General features: G+C 39.2%; 1 protein-coding gene across 1 annotated transcript in view; it reads left to right on the forward strand.

Annotated features, from left to right (window-relative positions):
- The first annotated feature begins 1,571 nt into the window (after positions 1 to 1,571).
- The window catches only part of ZNF638 (zinc finger protein 638), a 42,008-nt gene continuing 20,476 nt past the window's right edge, over positions 1,572 to 23,103 (forward strand). The window contains 19 exon segments of the mRNA XM_050896671.1: positions 1,572 to 2,603; positions 2,679 to 3,049; positions 9,650 to 9,711; positions 9,999 to 10,037; positions 12,737 to 13,044; positions 14,004 to 14,252; positions 14,254 to 14,342; positions 15,256 to 15,402; positions 15,789 to 15,920; positions 16,260 to 16,318; positions 16,496 to 16,539; positions 17,683 to 17,754; positions 18,205 to 18,372; positions 18,474 to 18,545; positions 19,571 to 19,656; positions 20,349 to 20,480; positions 20,639 to 20,767; positions 21,105 to 21,146; positions 22,958 to 23,098. Of these exon segments, the coding sequence (XP_050752628.1) occupies positions 1,634 to 2,603; positions 2,679 to 3,049; positions 9,650 to 9,711; positions 9,999 to 10,037; positions 12,737 to 13,044; positions 14,004 to 14,252; positions 14,254 to 14,342; positions 15,256 to 15,402; positions 15,789 to 15,920; positions 16,260 to 16,318; positions 16,496 to 16,539; positions 17,683 to 17,754; positions 18,205 to 18,372; positions 18,474 to 18,545; positions 19,571 to 19,656; positions 20,349 to 20,480; positions 20,639 to 20,767; positions 21,105 to 21,146; positions 22,958 to 23,098 (3,312 nt within the window). The 5' untranslated portion in view covers positions 1,572 to 1,633.

Raw genomic sequence — 23,103 nt, forward strand, 5'->3', positions numbered from 1 at the left:
GAATACTTAACATACAGATGGTAACAAGTTACAGGAATTCAGCTGTAAAACCTGAGTCTCCTGCAGCTTGTACATGGTTCACCTCTCTCGAGCTGTAGCTGTGTGTAATTTTTATTTTTTGAGTTGTGGTTCTCAAGCTTCAGAACTTCAGTCCTTACAGATGACAAACATGAGAGAGGCACCTCCATTTACTTGAAAAACTTTTGTTTGGAGTCAACTTAAGTGAGATTCGAAAACAAAAACCTGTGGTGGAGTTAGTGTTGGTGAGATGAGAGCCTCAACACTGCAGAAGTACAGCGTGCAAGTTCAGAAACAACTAGGAATGTCTGCAGGCCCTATTATAGTTATGCTTAGTGAATATCTGCTAGTAAAACTCATTCAAACCTAATGTATTGCTGCAAGAAGAATGAAAACAGCAGGTTATCCAGTTTTGGGAGAGGACAGACTGACAAGGGGTGGAGTGAGGACTTCTTGGGATCCTTCTGACTGTGCTGATTCTGCAGTTGTGGAGTGCAGACAGAACTGGGCAGATGAGGCACCTTGCTTTGAGTATGTGACAAGAACGCATTTCCAAAACTTGTGGTATTTCATTTTTTGTTAGTGTGAGCATCACTTTGTCGTCTTCTATCTGTATTTGTACGTTCTTTTACTGCCTTACAGGATTGAGTTCTCAGTGGTTTCAGCTGAAATAAAAGATGGCAGTTTCCATTGCCATTGTGCTTTTTTTTATGCTTGTATGTAGATGGTTTCAGTTTCTGTATGATTTTACACCTTTCTGTTTGAAGTTGTTTCAGTATAAGATCTTGCCTTTAACATCTGGGAAATGGAAACTTTCTAGCCACAGAATTCAAATATTGTCACACCCTTTGAATACTTTCAGGGTATAGTAATTTACCCATGAGAGTGGTCATGGGAGTGTCCCCCCTGAAAACTGTTCTGCTGTCTTCAGATCAATTCCACAGTGACTTGACATCCAAGTTGTAACTGTTTTGAATTCTCTACATAATGGCTTCATTTACCATTCATATCTCATAAACATTTGGAGAGGGTTTTAATACTTTCGCTTATTGCTCCTAAAATAGCTCCAATTGTAAATAAATCCAAACTATGTTGTCATTAAGAACTGAAATACCAAGTTTTAGAAAATGCTGTTGAAAGAGTGTCATCACTAGGTATGTTATCTGTGACATTGAACTTGTTGGGTAAAGCTCATTTGCTTAATTATCTGTTATCTATTCACTGCATATTAAGATTTTATGCAGTGAAAGAAAATGCTTTTGTTCAACAGAATTTTGAATTCAAAAGTACCATTTAAACTGTCATTAAAGTACTGTTTTGTGACTTCAGTTGTTTTTCTCACCGGTTATAGAATCCACTGTGTAAAGTAGGTGAAAAGATAAAATAATCTAATACTTGTCTTTTAACTTTCAGCTTTGTGTTATTCTTGGAAAGTTTCGCACCACTTGTGAATTCCTTGAACCTTGGCATTGCAAGCCCACTTCTGTTGGGCCCTCCTCCTTTACAGCTTGCACAAATTAAGACACAGTTGGCTCTTCAGCAATTGACCTCAGTTGCTACCAACAGTTCTGCACCTCCTTATGCTTGGTTAAGTCAGGCGTTTCTGAAAAGCGCGATGTTTAGCCCTAGAGGAACTTTACCTCAGAGGCCGAGAGGACCTAATCCATCTGGCACAAAGCCTCCAGGATCCTTTAGGGGAGGAGGTGCAGCAGGTCTTCAGAGAAAGCCTGCGCCTGGAACGCCTCAAGGAATGTCACAAAGATTTTCGGGACAGGAAACGTTTCAGTGGACAGGTTCGCAGAGGATAAATGTTCGGGTAACTCTGCACAGGCCTGATCCGAGGAAGGTGAAAGAGAAGACGAACCTACACCAGGAGCAGAAGGTAGAGCCTCGCACAAGTCACTGGGATAGTAGCCCGTGCTCAGCTGGGACAACTGGGCAAAAGCCATCTGCCTCGGCACGGATCTCGGAGCAGAATTCAAATGCCCAGAACCGCTACACACCAGAAAGTGCTTCCAGTATTTTAGCGAGTTTTGGGCTGTCTAACGAAGATTTGGAGGAACTCAGTCGCTATCCAGATGATCAGTTAACGCCTGAAAACATGCCGCTAATCTTGAGAGAAATACGGATTCGTAAGATGGGTCATTCTTTATCCGGTTTACATACTCAGAGCCGAGGAGAAGAAACGATTGGTGGTACGAGTGGTGCAGCAGTCAAGAGTAAAGTGATTGATTATGGACATGCAAGCAAATACGGTTACACTGAAGATCCTCTTGAAGTGCATGCTTATAATCCTGAAGTGCTGACTGAAGATCCTCTCGAAGCACGCGTCTATAATCCCGAAGCATCGAGCGGAGAGAACAGGGAAGACTTCCAACGAGAGCAGAATATGTCCATGGGTGTCCCACCACCTAGCGTGACGTGTAATTCGGTGTTTCCAGTTGAAGATTTAATAAAACCGACAGGGTTCCAGAATGATTCCTCAAACACTCGATCGTTTTTTCCAGCTGAGACTACGGGCAAGGTGTCCGGATTGTGCGCAACACCCGCTGGACTCCCCGTGGTGAAATCTGTATCCCAGCCGGCGATACCGCCTGTCATGCCACCTATGATGCCACCTATAATGCCACCCTTGGCACAGCCCATGATGCCGCCTGTCATGCCGCCTCTTGTCCAGCAGTCGATGACCCAGCACATAATGCCACCGATGAGCCAGCCACCCTTTTCAGCTGAGCTTCTTGCAGCTGTAAGCCAGCATGAAAGAATTCAGCATGAATCTGGGACAAGCCAGCCTAACGCCCAGAGCGGCTCAGGAGCAGGACAGAAGCCCTTCCAGACACAGGCTGAGGGGCCAATTAAATCTCCTTTTGGTATTGTGAAAGCATCGTGGCTTCCAGTGTTTCCACAGTCTGATGCCCAGAAGATAAAAAGATTGCCCACTCCGTCAATGATGAATGACTACTATGCTACATCTCCAAGAATATTTCCACATATGTGTTCTCTGTGTAACATTGAATGCACTCATATGAAGGTGAGTGTCTTTCAAAGATTATTGCATAAACTTGTACTCGGCATCTTACCTGCTGCACTGTTTTATGAACTAATTTTTTACTGTGCATTAAATGAATTGTGATGCTGTTCGCCAGTTTGAGTGCTTACATGCAAATTTCAAAATACTAGAAACGGTGCTAGGAAATTATTGTAACTGCTGCACAGCGTGTTATGTTCCAAATTGCATTTCAAAGTTGCCATGCACATTGATATATTTTTTTTTAATATTAAAAATTATTTATGTCTTCTGCAGTGGGTTTCAAATGACAAAACAAACCCTTTCTCAGTGGAGTAAAATACTAACGTCATCTGGGTGACTAAATGGGTGCAAAAATTGTGTGCTGAATCTTGGTAGGGTAGATGAGATGTTCATGTATTCAGCCCCCCTCCTGCAAAGTCTGCATTAAAACAAAGCAGCCTATTTATCCGCAAAAATTTAATCTTCCAGACGTGGTCTATGCGACCTTGACTATTCCAGAGACTGAAGACTAGCTCTGAGGGACACACAAAATGCTTTCATTCATCTGACTGAGCTTTCAGCTGTGAAGCAAATAACAGTTTCAGCTCTTGAAGGAAGAAAAGGAAGGAACTGGTGAATACTGGGAGAGAGAAAAGCATTCTGAAAGCTGTGGATTTTTCTTGAAAGACCTAGGCTTAATATGTCAGAAATACAGGAGAACGTAATTTTACCAAATTGAATAATTCATTATTAGTTTCATGTGTTTAAATTTTAAATAGTCTTCAACAAACGTGTGGAAAGCCTGTGGGAGAGCACTTTTTTTCAGTTTGGCAGAATCATGCAAGATTGCTAGGCCCTATTTGTGCTGTGTATTAAAAAAGCTGAATGAATGGTTGAGATGGTGACAGCTGCATTAGGGGCTTCAGAGTAAAAATAAATTTTCGAGTACTTTTACACTGGAAGCACTGAAGGCCAGGGAGAAGTGCAGCTGTTTGGGCAGGCTTGAAAACTTAAAGGGAAGTCTGATTTAATATAAAAATGTGTAAAATCGAACAGGGCAACAAATTTGGGTTTGTGTTAATAAATGGACGAAGCATTTTGGAAAAGTGTAATCTGTTTAAATGTGAATTATTCAGTAGCTTGCTTACTCATGCTTTCTAAAATGAAGCAATTGTTATTACTAAAAATACTTCTTGACAAATTAGCTATGAAGTTTTCTGGGGAGATTAAAGGTTGTAACTTCTTGTCCCAGTGGCACTACAGTGTAGCATGTGTTCTCCAGACATCCTGATCCGACTGCAGCTACACAACCTTTTCTCCCTGTCATGGCTGCTTCTAGCTCTGGCATATATTAACTTTATTCTGTATAGTATTTTTTTTTCTTTATGTACACCTGCTGCTGCGTAGGCAGCTCAGATTGTTTTGAGACCTCATGGGGCAAGCCATGTTTAGACAACAGTGTTGCAAAATAACCAGAACAGTTAGGTTTTTTCCCTTACTGCAAAAAATAAAAGTTTCTTCAAGAAATGTTAGTCTTGTGTATTTGTGAATTCTAAAGAATGAAGAATTCCTCTTACTTTCAGTTTTACAGTTTGGTTTTACAAATCAAGTTGTCTTCTTTGTCTCAGTTGCATGGTTAAAGATGGCCTAGACATTCAGATTTTTGTCTTTAAAGTTGTGCGAAGTGTTATAGAGGCAGCATATGAAACAGCACCTTCAAACTGAAAGAGAAGTGATGGGGAAGTGGTATAGTAGAAACTGATAGTCGGGTGTGGTATGACTTGCACTAGGAAACGGTTGTTTCACCCGGAGCGTGGATACTGTTTGCCACAATGTTGTGAAATCTTAGTTGAAAAATAACCAGTTCATGGAAGAAAATCCTTCAGGGGCTATGCAAAGACCCTCTGATGGCTCAAGAAGTCCTTGATGAGCAGATGGCTGGAGGTGTATTCTGGGGAAGCGGCTCTGCTTTGTTACGCACCTCCCTAGCCATCCCCTGTTGCATGCCATGGGAGAAGAGGTGCTAGGTAAGCTAGATGGACCTTTGGTCTCCTCAGCACACCTGTAGATGAACTGGAGCTTCAGAGCTGGTTTTAGGTCAAAGTGATTAGACATGATGATTTCTGGTGTGTAGTACCAAGTTGTAACAAGCAGTTTAAGAATGCTGTGTTATAAACAGATGTCTTTGTAATGTGGCAAATTGGAAAGAAAGTAGGCAAGCAAAGCGGATAACGTGGAACAAGAATGGGTGAAGATGATGAAAGATACCGAATGAGGAAAACCTTCTCTTCGTCCAATGCTTGAAGATACTGGATATCTGAAAAACAAAGTTTCAGTGATGTTAAAATGATGGATTTCAAGTTCAGATTATTCATGGTGATGAGCTGTCTTTTTTGGTAGATTCTTTTAATCCAGTCTTGTACTGAAGTACAAATTCATCTAGGATTCATTTTCATGCCAAGGTTGAAGCAGAAGCTGCACTGCCTATCGGAAGAGAATTCAAGTGTGTTACCTGGCATTAGTTTATTAATATGACAGGATTACGGCTGGATGTGAGACCCAACTCCTGCTCCTGGAGAGTCAGTCTGCCTCTGAAGCTACAGTGACCGTTAGTGGCTATGACTTCGTATTTGCATCGTCTGAACTGTATCCCCCTTGTTCTTTCAACTTGGCTCTCCCATAAAGGCAGTGAAACATTGGCCGAGTTTTGGCTTGGAGTGAAAAATGCTTCTGCTGTTCCACTAAGCATCCGATCAGTTCTCCCTGCAGGTCTTTCTTCTTAAGTGTCTAACTTGCTTAATTAATGAGGTCTGATGAAATCAAAGCTGAAGATGGCCTTGAGATGTCTGCAGTATGCCAGAATACAGTTCTGTTTTGAGTGTCATACAGCTGAGCAAGCAAATGGATTTTCTTTTGTAATCTGAAAAGAATCCTGAACGCCTCTTCTACAGAACTATTTGTATATATTTGAAGGTGGGTTTTTTTGCTAATGCACTGTTCAGAAGTCAAAATTTAAAGTATCTTCCATCTGCATGGCATAGCTATTGTAGATCTGTCCAGGAAAAAAAAAATATTTTTTTTTAAGCTTTGAAACTTTTTTGTAAGGCATATGGATAATCCTGGTGTGCAATGATACATGGCAGGTCAGCAGCTGCATAATAAGCTGCCTACAGTCCGGGGCTAAATGTGAAGAATACTTCAGCTGTGTCATGCAATAGACTTCGGAAAGACTCTGTTCAGCATTTCTTTTCCTATCAAAACTGTTCACTGGATCTTTAGCAATAGGTGGCGGGAGCCTCGATTATTTGACGATGCCTCCAGCCACCTCGGTTGGGTCTTGCTGAGGTGTTTGTTCAGAGGTGAACTGGGAGAAGCCCTGCCTTTTGAATCAGCAGTGCAACTTCATACTTGGCTGTCTGTGGTCCTTCAGTCAGGTATCGGCTCTCTAACAGACTATTTAGCTTTCTAAAATATTGTGGGTTTGCGGTAAATGATGATTACTGTGGACTTGGAAGCCGGTTGTTACTGGAGCGGCATGAGAAATGTGCAAGATTTGTCCTTATTTTTATCTTGTGTTAGGAAGGTTTTTGTGGTGTTGTCAGGGATGGCTGTACACAATACTGTGTTATAAGAAAAGGTATGCTCAAGAAAGGTGGGCTTTTTGAGCTTTAAAAAATTCATTTGGAAAATTAATTGACACTAAAGTGACTTGTTGATCTAGAAGGTGTTCTCAAAAATTTGTGCATTTGTGTCCTGCAACATTTTTTCATGCAAGAGTGCCCAATTTTGCCCTTGCTTAGATGGAATCTCCCCTCAGTGTTGTCTTCTTTCAAATATATTTACAAAACCCTCAACATATCGAAACATTTTACAAATACTTCACAGAGCAGCTTCATTTTCAACTTGAAATGGTGGATGTATTGGAATAATAAAGTGTGATTTCTCTGTCTTCAAACACATGTCACTTTTGGAACAAAGTAGATTTGCAATACTGCCAGCACGAGGAATCATATTTAACGTGTATTACAATGTTTTTTTGCTAGCTTGAATAGATTTAAAGTGAGAGTGATGTCTTCTTGGGCTTTAAATTGCGTGAAGTCATGGGGACTCATTGTTTTCCACAGAGAATAGCACTTATGATTTGTTTGCTGAAGTAAGGGGTCAAAATGGGGTCTACTCCATTTTACTCCTAGTTTTTCTACGTAGTACCTTGCTGTGAAACCAGCACAAACATGTGCAGGTATTATCCCTGTATATTATTATCTTACTATTGGCAGAAGGTGCGAGTTTGGAGACTGGAGACGCTATGCTCTGTCAGCTTCTGCTTCAGGACCTTTTTGGTGGTCATCCACAAGTAACAGGAGATTTGCCAGAGGCACAGAATTAGATAAGTTAGACGTTGGGTTGTGGAGCAGCAGTGCTGCTGCTGTAAGAAACTGGCTGCAAGTTCTTCCTCTTATCAGGACGTGATGGAATTCTTGTGCTGGGAAGGGATCCTGTCCTTTGGGGGAAGGATTCATCTTTGGGGACAGACTTGCCAGAGGGAGTGGAATGTTTCTGAAGACTGAGAAGGGCAAGGAATTAATCAAAGAGGAGGAATACGCATAAATCGAGACTCCTGTAATTCTATGAAATGCAAGAGGGCATTGGCATAATGAAGACTTGAAGAAGAGAAGAATGTTGTGTTTGTTAGGGAGGAGAATATCTCTTTGTAGGCCTGCCAGTCTCGTTAATGCTCGTTGGACCGGTAGCTAAAGGCGCTTGGAAGGAAAATGGCCTCCCTCGGCGCTCGTGGACACTGTGTGTGCTTTCTTCGTTTGGGACCACGGAAGTGGGATACTTGAAGCCCAATTTCATTTCATTTCCATGAGCTAATTTGTTTTAGCCCTTGAGTAACATTTCCCCCCCCCCCCCCCCGTCTATAGATAAATAGAATTCTTAAGAATAGGATTGCTCAATAATAGCATGTTATTAGGAAAAAACTAGTGTATAATGGTGAATTGCTTGCTCTTTACTTGTGTGCATGCTGTGTATTCACTGTGCATGCAGTTCTACAGCTGCAAGTTGTTTTTCTGCTCTTCAACTCTTACTATGCTTTGGTTCAGCTGGTAAGACTAATGCAAGGGGTCTTCTGAGTAATATTTTTCTGACTTTATTTGAACAGTTAGAATGTTTTTACGAACACAGCTAGTAAAATCTTTCAGTGTCTTTCTGAGATTGGTTAACCAGCATATCTGTTTCTTCAGGAAATGATAATAAGTCTTGTGCTTAAAACGTATTTTCATTTCTTTAAAAACCCATGTTTTTTATATGTGGAGTATAAATAGTTTGGGTAGCTGTCTTGTAGCACATTTCAGTGTTGATAGGCTGATAGTGTAAGTGCAAGGAACAGCTGTTTTCACCATGTTCTCTGCTGCCAAAATGCACAAAACTAACTGTGCCCTGGTCACGTTAATTCTTCCACCTCATAGGCTTTGAGTAAGCCATCACGAGCTTTTCTTTTAACCAGTGTGTTCAGCATTTTTGTCAGTAAACAAGAGGGTTTGATACTGCCAACTAAGCATTTCATAATCTTTTGTGTTATAAACCAGCATGCGCTTAGAAAAAGTGATATGTAATTTCACAACTGCAAATTATTTTATGAAGCCTTGCCTGTCAGTTGCATTTTTCAGCCATTATTATCTATTTTAAAATATTAAAGCAGCTAGAAGTTGTTTTTTTAAGGACGCTTAATAATTATCGTTGATGACATATGATACCTTACAGCTTCAGACCATGCAATATCTCTTCTCAATAGCAAACTGACTACAGCAGTTGCTTTCACTAGCAGGTCAGTTTACTTTCGTCATCGTCGTAATAATAATACTACTAGAATAAAGTCTTCAGGCGTAGTTTTCCATGCCGGGGACTGATTCTGTGTTTACAGTTAAACCTGTGCTTAAGTTATTTTCAAGATTGAGGGCTTGCATTGTACTTCTGGATTTGTCTCATGCTTAACCCATCAGTTATTCCCAAGTAAAACTTTTGTTATTTTTTTTTAACATAAAAAAAATCAGTGTGTGTGAAAAATTTCATCAGACTTTTTGACTGACCTTTAGTTGTAACATTATTAGGAGTGAATGTTCTTGAGCTTAAGGCATGAAAAGTCATGCCTCTTTGGAAATGGTATTTGACTTAAAGATACCATGTTGTGTCGGGTTCTCTGATTTATTCAGCTTAATTTGCTGTGTATGTGTTCATCAGTCTGTAAATCTGTGAAGACTGCTAATAGTTTTCTTTCTTTTAATATAGCCGGCTGTTGGATCAACCTTTTGCACTAGAAGTGTGGTGACAACAACCCAGTGTGTTGCTGGAAGTAACAGATTCATTTCTTATGATACATTTTGTTGAACTTCCACTTACATTCCTTTGTGTTCTTTAACAGCTTTTGATAATAAGTATTTTAGTCTTTTGCATAAAGGGTAATAATTTTAAGTGAGAAATTTGACCTTGACGTAAGATCATTTGTTAGGTAAAATTTGATGGAAGGTAAAATACGACAACACGTAACTAGAAATTGTGGTCGAATGCTAACATTTTACACGCTAATCAAACTTCTCTGGATGTCTTTTCTCCAATTAGGACTGGATTCTGCATCAGAACACTCCTTCTCATATTGAAAGCTGCCGCCAGTTACGTCAACAGTAAGGAATCTGTTTAAAAAGTTCGCTTAGTGTAAAAAGTGTTTTCTGTGCATGCATGTAGTCTGTGAAAGTGTGTCAGATTTCCTCAGTGAGGGTCGTTGGTGTCTGAGCACTATTCTAAATTGGCTTCAGACCGTTAGGGTAGAAGATGAACTGACACTTGGTGCTTCTGGAGTCCTGAACGGGAACGTTTGTCTGTAAAAGCTACTACTGCACGTAAGCAGAAATTGTGTTTGGATGGCAAATGGAGCTTTTTCACTGACGGTTGTATTTTTAACTTTTAACAGATACCCCGACTGGAACCCTGAGTCTCATTCTTCAAAGAGGTAACTGCTTTTTGATTACAGGTTGTTCTTAATTTGTTGCTATTATAAACATGCGGTAATTAATGCAATTAATGTTCTTGTTTTGCTCACTGGCAAGCTGTATTACTGATTCCATATTTTCATTATAAAATTGTGTGGGGTGTTTTTGTGGGTTTTGTCCTAAGTTTGTTTAATAAGTGGCATAGTATCTAAAATTCTTTCTTGAGGACAAGAGTAAACCCTGTAGAAATGTCTGAAGACTGGTATTGTCAGCAGCTTCATCTTGAACCTTTCTTCTAACCGTGCTTCAGTTAGTTGTAAGTTATTGGATGTGATATAATAGTAACCGAGCGAGACTGACCAGTGTTAGATCACTGATTAAACTGGGTGAGTGATTTCTGACTTTTAGACTTAATCTTTTTTCCAGTTAAGCCGCTCTTGTTTGCAACTTGAAACCTGTTTGACGATAGGCGTGCTAGTGTTAGCTCTTGTTCCATAGATCCCTTGGGGAGCTACGTGATCACAAGTTGAAAAAACGCTGGAATTCATGAATTCATGTCTCTTCTGTCCTTTAAAATTATGCTGTTTACTATTAATTTTTTTTAAAAACACACCCTGTGGACTAATTCTACTTGAATCTCAGCAAGATTGGATTATTTTACTGGTTCAACATTTGTATGTATTTCAACTTGCATACAAATAGGAATGATAGGACTTCAATTTTTGCTGGATTCTCCTGGGACTTTGCATTAATTAGTTTGACATACTTCCTGGGAAGCTAACTTCAGTTTGGGGGTGTGTGTGGAAAAAAAGTGTTAGAAAGCTGAATTAGCTGGTCAGGTTAATTTGTAGAGTGCGTCTGAGGCCTCTCTATGTTATAAACAAGGAGAAATAAAACTTTACAGAGAGAAATAAAGCCAGTAAACTTTTGAAACTTTTGTGAGGAGAATAATTATATTTTAAAACCTCAAACTGAAATTGCTGTCCAGCGCTGCTAATGTTATATACAACCGAAGCAAAGGAAACTGTGCTTAGCTGGAGGAACTTAATAAATTGGAGAAGTGTTTAATAGCACTTTTTGCGAGTGAGGGATCTTCTGTACAAGAAGATGGGGGGCAAGAGTTGTTTTTTAGGGTGGTGCTTTCTTAAATCCTTCCCGATGACAGCACGTCTCCAGCTGGGAGAGTTAGAATACAGCTGTAGGCTCTCGGTGATCTGATGTCCAGAGCTGCTGGGTGCAGCCTCAGGGCGAGGTCGATGAACTTGCTCTGTACTGTTATGACTCCGGTAAATCACTTCACTGTCTCTGCTTTTTATACATTGCACTGGTTTGTTAAGACATTTAAACATTTTTATTGGGCACAGGAATAATGGGATTTATATGGGTTTTTAATGAGGTTTGAAACTTGCTAATTAAGTAACACTGTGAGATGTTGGTACGTGGGGTGGGTTGGAACATCGTTTAGGAGACCTGAGGGTTGTTCAGCTGTCCTCATCTAGCTGCTGGCCAAAAAGGTCGGGCAGCAGCTGCCTCAGTTGCTTGTCATCCCCTTCTCCTGTCTGCCAGTTGTCAGCCCTCTCTCCTTAACCTAGTTCATCTCAGAGGAACTTCATCTGTTCAAAGTCTTAAACAGTAATAATAGGGCTCGGCGTGGTGATTCATTAAGTGCTGATGCTCTAGATTACCTGTAAGAAAGTTAGACACTTTTCAGTTGAAATGTGAGCTCCTCTTCCGTGTTGTGTTAAGAGACTTGTCTATTTTAGTTGTCCAGCATACAGTCTTCCCAGTAAGTCTAGTCGTACTGGATGTAAGTGCAACGTCCCTTATTTCCCTGTGGTTTTGTTAGTTTTGCTACTATAATTGCTGGGGAGATGCTGCTTTCTGTGTTAAGCTGAAGGACATGCTGTATCAGTGGCTTCTAGTTTCAGATCTCAAGGGTGCTGTGTCTGCTCTACCCGGTTTTGAGTGGTGGTGCAGTGTATCTTTGGCATCAAAGAATTCCGTATGGGCTGAAAAATTGGACAAGTGCTTGGCTGTAACACACTGGCCTGCCACCTGACAAGCTCATAAAAAGCGTTTTGGATATTGAAGCATATACTCTATGCATTTTCCAGGTTTTCCCTTTTACTTCTGTGATCTGTCCTGTCAGGATTTTCCTATGCCTGACTACTTTCCGTGTCTCTGAGAGGGACTGTTTCTCTCATGGATCTCTCCACAGTTACTTCTTTTCATGTTCTTCATCAATTTGACGTGTCTAGGTAGCAGAAGTATGCAGTGGATGTATATTTATGTAGTCCTCTCAAATCTCTCTTTCAGTCTCAGTCAGTCTTTTAGACACAATGTCTCAAGGTTGCTTACTTCCAAACTAAATTTGGAAGAAGCAAAGAAAGTATCTTAATTCATTAGTCTTTCATGTATCCTTTTCCTCTTCCTATTATTTTTTCATAGCACTGCAGCTTGTAACTTCAGAGTTTTCTTTGCAGCTTTCTCTTGTTCCATGCAGGTTGCTCTCTCCTACTTGCTTCTTTTCAGTTCTGCCTACCTATCCTAAATTCATATAGCAAACATGTTACTGGTATGTAAAGTATGTTTGTTAACTAATTAGACTCTAAACTTTATCAGTTTCGGTTCTTTTTTGCAGAAAGTCTGTTTCAACAGACTCGGGTTAACTATTCTTTTCCGCCTTGTCAAAACTCATTATATGCCTTTATTCTGTTAGAAATGCTGGTGACAGAAAAGAAAACCAGACCCCAAAGCGTCGTTCCAACTCTGCCAGTCCCAGTCCGAGACGTTCGAGGGTCACAGGCTCCAGCTATGTTCTTCGCCGATCACGATCGAGATCCAGGAGCCCTGGCCGCTTCAGGCCAACAAGGCCAAGAAGTCGAAGCCCGCGGCAGATGCGACGACTTAGCCCCAGACACAGGTCGAGGTCGCCGCAGCGATCGAGAAACCCACTGAGGACCAGTCCACGACCTCAGAGATCTTCCAGTAATGATTGGTCATCGAGGAGGTCAACCCGATCTCAAGGTAAAGGGTGGATGCACACTGCCAGATTGCAACTTCCTTTAATTTCAGGAAAACTGAGTTGATTTCAAGAGGTTTATCTGTCCAGGTGTCACCTAGGCATTTTTCATAGCAAAATTGTTTTTAAAAACAACTTTTCCTTTTGCTGTTGCTTTGTGAGAAGTGTGCTTAGAAGAAAATGGACGTTCTGAAAGGTAGGAATATAAATAGGGGAATTTCAAAAGGTTGATTTTTTTTCTTTGACCTGTATACTGTGTCTGTGTTGTTTGTATGCTTTCAGAAAATTAAGAGGTACTGAGCTCTTGTGGGAAAGAAGTCTAGGTGAAAAGTTGTGAAGGGACAGGCAGTTTCGAAGAGATCTTCTTAAGGGTAAAATGCAAACCATTTTAATGTAGAAGAATGAGGGGAAGAGGCAGTTAATAACCAAAATATAAATTTTCCACAGAAAGAAATCATACAGGAAATTAATGTTGTGTCAGATCCTTAAAGAATAATTTAAAACAAAACATCAGTCTGTAGGACAAAGAGCAAGACAGAGAAGGATACAGAATATAGCAGAAGGCATCAAGATAGTAAGTACTGTTGTGCACCAGTATGTGAGAGGAAGAGCAAAGTCTTGAAAACTTTTCTTTTGTTACGTTCCCTGACGTACAAAATGAAACAATCATTCTTTGGCTCCAGCCATTAGGATTTTTGTAGATATCATTGCCAGTGTCACATTGTCAGTTTAACTAAAAATGTCAAGTTACACAACAGCACAGTGAAAATAGTACAGAGGTTTATTATTATTTATAGGGCATCTCTGCTAGCGTTTGATTAAGGTTCTCTAACTTCAGTGAGTCTCAAGGTAGAATCGGGAGTGGGTGGTGAAACTGAAACTGTAGAAAACCAAACAGCAATATGTGTAACTTTTCTTTTAAAAACAAACAAACAGCCCAGCGTGTTTTCCCTTCCGCTCACAGACAGAAAGGCAGCTCTGGAGGCAGTAATGAAAAGTTTGGGACCTGGCTTTGTAGCAGAGTTCAATAAACATAAGTCACTTCAAGCAGCTGGGCAAGGATCTTCGGGATCGGGAAAATCATCACCTTCTCATGGACTCTTAAGGAAGATGCCTGGAAATACGAAGAAGCCACTGAAAACAAGTGTTTCCCAAAGCCTCAAAGAAAGATGTGCCTTCTTTGCCTGGGTCAAGTTCTTCATCTCCTGAAACTGATGATTTACCCCAAAGCAAAGAAATGGAAGAGGATGAGGAAGACTTATCCACAGGAACCAGTGGACCTCGTCCTACTTCTTATAATAGAGTGAGTTTCTTAATGTTTTTCTTGGTGATTTTAAGAATTTGGTTAGTATCTCATTTCAGGGGATCACTTGTGGAAAGATTAACCATTCTGTTTGCCGATTCCATGCAATAGATGCTGCCATCTTAATGCAAAGATTTGCTGGCTGCCAGTAAGCATGGTAATTTACACAGCGAGGTTTTTTAAACAGATGTGAAGCAAAACCTCTCTAGTGCTTTCCACTAGCAGAAAGAAATGTCCATTAACTTTGGGTCCTTGTTCTACTGGGCACTTGTTTGTATGAAGTGTGAGTGATGAGCTCTGTTTGGAGGACCTTATTGAGTAAATAAAAGTAAAGGATAGGAGGCAGAAAGTGTTCATTTTGCCCTGTCCAGCAAAAAAGATGAGGCAGAGAAATTTACTGCTGTTGTAAGAAGGATCTTAAGCCAGTGTTGTCTCAGTCCATCACACAGACCATTTGGATCTCTTAGAAACACCACCTATAAACCAGTTTGTGTTTTAGTTATGGTAGATGTGATCCTCCTTGGTAGTTTCTAGCCTCTAAATGGTAAGCAAAGAGAACATTGCCTAGTGCTGTCAAAAGCTAATCGATAGTATTGAAAGGAAAGTAGTGGAATTATGCAGCCCAGACAACTGGAATTACGTAGATCTATAGTACTTGATAAAAACAAAAAGGTTGTATTGTGTTACTTGGTAATCCTATGCCATGTCTTCTGATAACTGAATGTTGAGACAGAGTAGTAGAACAACAAAATTGTGGCTCTGTCCTTGTGTTAAAAACCAAAAAACTCAAAATACCCCAGTGAACTAAGCAGTCTGTCTACTTCGGAGTAATTTTTATTGCAGATCCTTTTTTCTTCCTTTTACTGGACTTGACTTGGAAAGAGTTTATTTTTGTTTTGTTTTCAATTTGTAGCTGCTGAGAGAAGAATTGCTGAGTTGTGGGACAGTCCTTCAAATATCTGATTTACCGGATGATGGCTTTTCAGATCAAGATATTAAAAAGATTGTTCAGCCATTTGGCAAAGTTAGTGATCTCATTGTACTTCGCTCTAGAAATGAGGTAGGTTTTTCTGTGGAATGTTTTTGTGTCAGAATGCAAAAAAAATTATCAAGCAATGAAAAAGTGTAGTATTTGGATCCTCAGCTGAACACAGGATAAGGCTTCCTGAACAATTTGTCATTAAAGGTCACGTACGTAATCTTGGACTAGCTGGAACTGTTAACTTTATAAATTCAGCCTTGCTTGCTACCTAAGTCGTAAATGTTAGAGGAAGTAGGATGTCTTTTGTATAATACTGAAATCCAGACTTTTTCATCAAACTCCACATGAACTTAGAGAGAGAAGTACATGCAGTTCTGTCGTGAGCACATTTTCAAAGGAAAAATTCCAGTGAATTGTATCTTGTCTGTAATATGAATAAAGACTGAAAGTGCCATTTATTTTAGGCCTTCTTGGAAATGAACTACAAAGAAGCCGTGATAGCAGCTGTGAAATATGGTGAAACTGTTCCAGTGCTGGTAAATGGGAAGCGGGTGAAAATAAGTGTAGCGGAGAAGCCAAAAGCATCTCCTGGCCAGGTAAGCAGCCTGATGGTGAACAACATGATACTTTGTGTGTAGCTTGGTGTTTTGCTCCAAAACCTGATGTACTCCAGAAAAATAGATTTAGTAGTTTTAATATATTTTTTAATTTTCTTTTTGTAAACAGCTGTCCAAAACGAAAATGCACTTCCTAATTCCGGTTTTCCATTTTTCTTGGTTAAGTTTGATATTTGTGAATAGCATCAGTTTAACAGAGTGAAAGATAACCCCTATATTAATATATATACATTTAATTAATACTATTTATACACACACACACATTTGTATATAAAGTATAAATTATGCAGTAAAAGTTCTTCTTTCTGTCCATTTCAGGCCAAAATGAATATCAAAAAAAAGGCTCAGAATATTAAAAAAGTTGCACCAAGTACAAAGTAAGTGTTGGCATCACATACATTAGTGTTAGTGATAACGGTTGCAAACCAAATAGGTTCATATCTGTTTGGTTTCTTGTGTTTTACTGGTTTTGAGCTTTTTTAGCTGTTTTGATATTCATCAAATGTCTTTGAACCTGATTTTTCTTTATTTTTTCCCCCACCTGCTCATAATAGAAAAGATCAGAACACCACCACTAAGAGAACTAAATCAATTACAGGTAAAGTTTTGGTTACCTTTTATCTGATGATACCTCTGTTACTGCCTTCCCTCTTCGTTCCCATTTCTTTGTTTTTATGTGAGTGCTTTTCTTAATAGTGACTGAAAGCATGTTCAGAGCGCTACAAGAAAATGTCTGGTTTGTACTTTCAAACATCTTCCTTTTCATGCGACCCTATCTTTCTGTCTTTAAAAAAAACCCACAAAAACCACCCCTCAAGTAGCAATAAAAAACCCTCACCTTGACCTGTGCTTATACTCTGTAATTTTAAATGTTTGCCCCATCTGTTGAAGATAAGTGTGGCACTTCGGGCTCCATAAAATAGGTGTAACTCTTCAAGTTGACTTTAAGCCTAACGTATAACGTATTTAACATTCTCTGTCACAGTTAGTGCTAGTGCTTCCCACTGTCTTATGTTCCTTGTATGTTCCAAATGCTTTTAAATTTCTGCCCTGGTCTTCTATTGATCCTGACAAATTATTTCAATTATTATTATTACTTGGTCTGGCAGAAAAGCTTGTGTGTCATGCTGTTAGAGAAGAACTTTTTTTTAGTACTTCAATGAAAACAGGACAAACTGCAGTAAATACATCAATAGCCAATGAAACTCTACAAAAATTTGGTATTATAAAGACATTGGAAATAACAGCCATTTTTTGTTGCTTGTTTTATTGGCTTTCATGAGCAATTTTTCTGAGCAGAGTTAGGGAGCAGACATTATTTTGATGGGAAATAGTGCTTTTTGAAGATGTATTGGTCTTGATTCATTCTTCAGCATGGTCACTTCTGAATCCAGTTTCCAGAATGGAATTAAGATTCATGTAACAGTGCGTTTCAGAGCTGTCTCACAGATGGGAACTGTGAATTGTTTACAGTCAGTTAAGAGAAACAGAACACAAACTTTTTTGCAGGAGCAAGGTTTTGTCACCAGAATCCTAAACAAATTCACTAAGATACTCTGCTTCATGGCTTTCATTCAGTAGTTTGTTGGAATTAACTTATGGTTTAGATTTTGGGGTTTTTTTTTGTCATATCAGTTGAATTGCTACAGATAAAACTATTTTTCTATGTATTTATATTCTTTGTAAGTAACTTAAGTAATAAGCATTTCTACTGACACTTGTTTTTGGCTATTTTATGTAGGTAAAAAAGAAAGGACTAAGAAATCAAAGATGACAGGAGAGAGTAAAATCAAGAAAACTTCAAATACTGCGGGTAAGACAAATGAGAACTTTTTACTTGGGGAACACGGGCAGGTGCTTTCTGTCCCCCTACCCCTCCCCGCTTTCCAGAACAGATATTTACGGTAGTGAGTCCAAGCTTTTCACGCCTTTTACTGGGCTTGCCAATGTAGTAGATTGTTAGATAGGCAAGCACCCTTCTTGCTCCTTGTAGATCTAGAATAGCAAAGAACCAGGGAGAGGAGATGAGTTTGGGGAAGCCGACCCTTTCACATAACCACAGGCATACACTTGTTTTGCAAAGCTTTTCCTGTACGTCCATTTTCTGCCCATTTGTAACGAGGAGCAGGAATTTATGTGATAGGAGGCCTCTGAATATCTGGCAGAAAACATATAGTGCAGTTCATTCGTCTTTTGCAAATCGACCAGTTTAATATATTGAAACGAAGAATGCTTTTTTTTTTTTTCTGCTGTTACCTACCAGCAAAATCTATAGATGAAGACCTTCAGGTCTCAACAGAAGCCGAAATGGAAGCTGGGGAAACTAAGCTGTCAGACCCAAAGAACATTGCAGAAGGGGACAGACTTACAGAGCCTGTGAAGACGGTAGAGGCTCAGTCCAAAGGAGTGACTAATCCTGCACCTGTACTAGGTAATTCTGATCCGATAATGCCATTTTTAAGTTACTCTGCTAGGTGTAAGTAGGTGAAGTTTAACATGGTGATGTCTTCTTGAATTTATTTATTTTTTTAGAGAAACTTGCACAGATGCCTCAGGTGGCAGTGTTGGACTTGGATGAGTTTAATGAAGCTTTAATTGATCAAGGTAAGTTGCAGACTGATGGTTTTTCTCATTTCTGTCCTAACCCTCTCTGCTGTTCTGAACTAAATGAACGCTTTTGAGGCCAGGAAATTAAATGACACAGTGTATCAGAAAAGAAAATCTGTTAGAGTAGGTTCACTGACTGAAACATAAAACAACAGTTCATTGTGATGAATGAAGTGGCTAAAAACCCCCAAGATTTACGTCTTCAGTGCACATAATATTTTTACCTAGACCTTTTCAGTGTGACATGGGGACTTTTATTTACAGCTCATTAGAGCAAGGGATTCAGGCTTTCTGTATGTTCTGTTTACAGCTCCACCACTAATTCTATTAATCTCATTGTTTTACATTGCCTGCTCGAGCTGGTTCAATAGATGCTATTTTCCCCATGTTTTATAACTGATTAATAACAGACTTTGTTTTAAACGTAGCATAAGTGTATATTAATTCTCAGTTACTATGCATGTGATAGTGGAGGTAGGGTAAGGTTGTAGTTGCTGAACCTGTTAGAAATAGATACAAACATTTTACAGTAGAAGTGATTCTCCTTTACTTGTGCTTGCCTATCCTGTATGATTGCTGTTTTCCTGTTTCCTGTATTTTTCTGAGCCTCTCACCTATCACTGTGGACTTGTCCCAAGAAAAAGAAGGAAAAAGATTGTGTGGGCACATGCTGGGCACCTACATAGTCCCCGTGTGCCCACAAGAAAGTCTTGTGGTTGTGATTATTTAACTGATAAGGTCTCAATGTCAGCAAAGCGTATGCGTACTAATCAAGGGATTTTAATTAATTTTTTATCCCTACTTAAACCTGTTCTCTCTGGAAGCATTTACATAACACTGTATGTGTCTCACCAACGTCATTTGTTACTCTAAGGTAAATGAAGGAATAGTTCATTTTTCACAATGGCAGTGGTGATAGAATGTAACGCAAGAAGTTCTTAAAGCTCTGCAGTATTTAAAGAAATCTGCTGAACTACTAAACTACTCCCCCACCCTGTTGTTTTTGTTTTTGTTTTTGTTAGAAGCTACGATAACAACTACAAAGAGTGAAGAATCAACAGAACCAGCTAGCAAGGTCAGTCTAAAGGTGATTGACTCTGTGCAAGTTGTAAGTACACACTTGGTGCCATTTCCGTGTGTTGGTGTGCTGTCTGAAAACCTCAAATTTAAATCCCCTGCCTGTTCGTTTCTTGTGAGAAATAGTGAATAGTTCATTTTCTCCTTGCTGCTTGTGATTTGATAGGCATCTACCATTTCACTCTTTGGCTTTTTATTTTTTCCTCAGAGTTTGTTAGTTACACCAAAGCTCCTTTACGCTCTGATCATCTATATTGCCCTACCGTGGGTTTCTTCTCTTTAGATGCAGTATTTGCACATACAGTTCTGCAGTATTTGACGTGTGGGCACGTCATGGATATAAAGTAGTGGCATAATTATAGGGGGGATTGGTTTGGTTTGAATTTCTGCTGAGTTAACATGAGAGAGCCTGAAGTGTGTGCAGAGTTAGCTTAGGTGTAGATACATCCACAATTAAGCAGTAATTAAGGTGATTACATGACATAATTAGAGAAAAGGGTTAAAAAAAATTCTTTAATATGCTTTGCTACTAAATCCTAAAAAGGCTTAAATGATCTTTGGTTTTGACGTAATTGCAAGTATTATAACATGCTTTTAAGCAAGTGCTTCCTTCAGTTTAATGGTGGTTTTATATAGTAAAAATAAATGCTCCCTTCAGTAATACAGCAGTTTTGATTTAGAGTTGAAGAAATATCAATAATATTTACTTTCATTTGTTCACAGGAACTTGATGATATATGTGTGGTTCTTATTTCAAACTTGCCTGAGAAAGGATATTCTGTTGAGGAAGTTTCCAACCTAGCAAAGCCATTTGGAGGACTGAGGGATGTGCTAATTTTATCATCTCATAAAAAGGTATTCTAATTGGTATTTAGTAGTGTTTCTACCTAGAGAAGCAGCACATGCGTTTTTAACAAATACAAACGTGATAACGTGTTGCGGCAAGCATTGACGTGAGATGCGTTTGATAAATTACAAATTTTTTTACATTTTTGTTTTGTTTATTTTAAAAGGCATATCTCGAAATAAACAGAAAATCTGCAGATTCCATGGTTAAATTTTACACCTGCTTTCCAATGTCACTGGATGGAAATCAGCTCTGCATCAACATGGTGCCTCAGTATAAGACTATAAAAGATGAAGTAAGTAATACAATGTATTGAAGTTCTAGGATACGTGGTAACATTTCAATACAGAGCAGGATTTTGTATTTATGCTGACTTTTATACACTGCCTGTTTCACGCATTCTGACAGTTTGTCCTGTTGAAGACTGATTCTGTTAAATGTTTTTTGGGTCCTGGTCTTCTGATATGAGAATAACACAGATGTCAGAAGTGCTGATGCTGTTGGTTTTATTAATAAAGCTGAAACTAAAAAGTTGTTGGGAGTCAGTGACTGCCAGTTAGCTGCTGCTAGTGAAGCTATATTTTACAGTTCAAATCTTATAACGTCTTTTTTTTTTTTTTTTTTTTTTAAAGGAAGCAATATTTATTGCTATAATTAAAGATTCTGACCCTAAGGTAAGTTGCTAGCAATCTAACTTTTCCTCCATGTGCTATCAAAATATGTTACTTTAAATTGGAATTAGTATCCTTCATACTGAAATATTAGCTAATCGAATTGTTATCTAAGCTTTCTCTTGAATTTTAATGTTTATATATGTTTTCGTGGGCGAATGAGCAGGGAATAGAATGAGTCAATGTTCACTTAGTTTAGCTTCATGATGCATGAAGTGCAAGGAATTAAACATTTAATAAGAGTCCTTTGAGACCCTCCCCTCCCGTCACATTTTTTTCATGTTCTAACAACAAGCTGCTGACCGCTATAGCTTGGAGAATATGCAGTGTTTGCCTGTCTATAATGCCACCCGTTTTCCCAGGGTGTTTTATAGACAGATGTGTTGGTTTAACTATTGAAACTACCTCTGTGCTTTGTTCAGTGTAGCGTGTCTCCCTTATTGTCCCTCCTGTTCCTTCACTGCGCACAGTGCAAGCTGGCAATTGACGTACAAAGCATTTTTATACAGCGTAGGTAGGTAGAGGTTAATGAAGTTATAGCTTTTATGTGTTCTGTGAAAAACGTTTTCAGGATATTCTTGATGGAGGGTCAGTCACTGGGTCTGAATGTGTGTCTCTGGGCTTAAACAGTTGGCACAAGAACTTCACAAGGGTGACTTTAAGAACAGCAGTGTCAGAAGCTAATTGTATTTGGTTAAAAAGCATATTGCAAAGAGCCCTGCCAACAATAAATCACTTTCCAAGAAACCCCAAAAGGCTTGAATTTTCAATTGCAAACGTGTCTGGGGGATATCTGCTTTCTACTTAAGATCGTTTTTTGGCACTAACAGAAACATCTGAGTGCTTACTGCCAGCGGCCCTGCTGCCCTATCCTACTTATGCTTCTGATCTGCTTGTGGTGAAATATTTCTTTTCTGCTCCTGGTAACGTGATGAATAATGGACGAAAAACATACCAGACCTGGAGGGGGGTGGGAAAAATCTCTTGCTTGTTGGGAGTGAGTGTTGTGTTTCTAAAAGACATACAGCTTTCAAGTGTTTAAAGATAAAACTTGTTTAAGATTTCAGAAGTCTGCTAGTACCTTTGGACTTTGTGCCCCAGGGCCCTTCTCTTTGATCCTCCACAAAATACTCGGTGCCAGGCTTCAGTCTATGGTTCTGCTGGCACTACGTGGCTGATGATGGCTTTCCGTTTGCCGTCAGCCCACTCGTACGTTCTGCGCCAGAATCCTTCCTGGTCAGAAGAGACTTACTGGTCTCCTAGATAGCGTGTCCCCGTGATGGTGGTGATAACTCTGTTTGAAAATTGAGAAACACAAGAAGTGATATTTGACCGAGGATCTTTATGTTATTACAAACTGATCAAGTAAACCAAACTCCAACTTAAAAACCAGGATCGGAGTCTTTTGGATAGGTTCCTATGCCTTGACCAATTTATAATCTGACTAGATAGTGTCTGCTTTTCAAAATACCAAATTTTATTTAAACTTCGGCTATATTTTGCAGTGTTCCTTAAAGAGACTTTTACTAGTTAAAAAAATAAAGAGATAATTTAAAATAAAACACTCAACTTGGTCCTTTTAAGTTTGTTATTCTTTACTGGGAAGTACAGCTGGTTCTTTCAATATACTGCATAGAAAATGGAAAATCTGATGTGAATCTGAAAATGTGAACATTGGATGTATGTGAATGCTCTTTTTCGGTAAGATCCGAGTGATACAGAAGCTTTCTGTGGGGCTTTTCTAACCTAGTTCAGTAGTTGCTAATGAAGTATGTTACAAAGTTAAAGCAAGTTTTGTCATCAATTTTCTTTAGGTAAATACGGAAACTATTCATAATCAATTTGTGCATCTTGGGAACTTGCCAGATGATGGATACAGAGAACTTGAAGCGGTTTGTGTGGGACTTCGATTTGGAAAAGTAGATCATTATGTTGTACTGAAGAATAAAAACAAGGTAAG

This window comes from Gymnogyps californianus, chromosome 4 (assembly GCF_018139145.2).
Source record: "Gymnogyps californianus isolate 813 chromosome 4, ASM1813914v2, whole genome shotgun sequence".
NCBI lineage: Eukaryota > Metazoa > Chordata > Aves > Accipitriformes > Cathartidae > Gymnogyps > Gymnogyps californianus.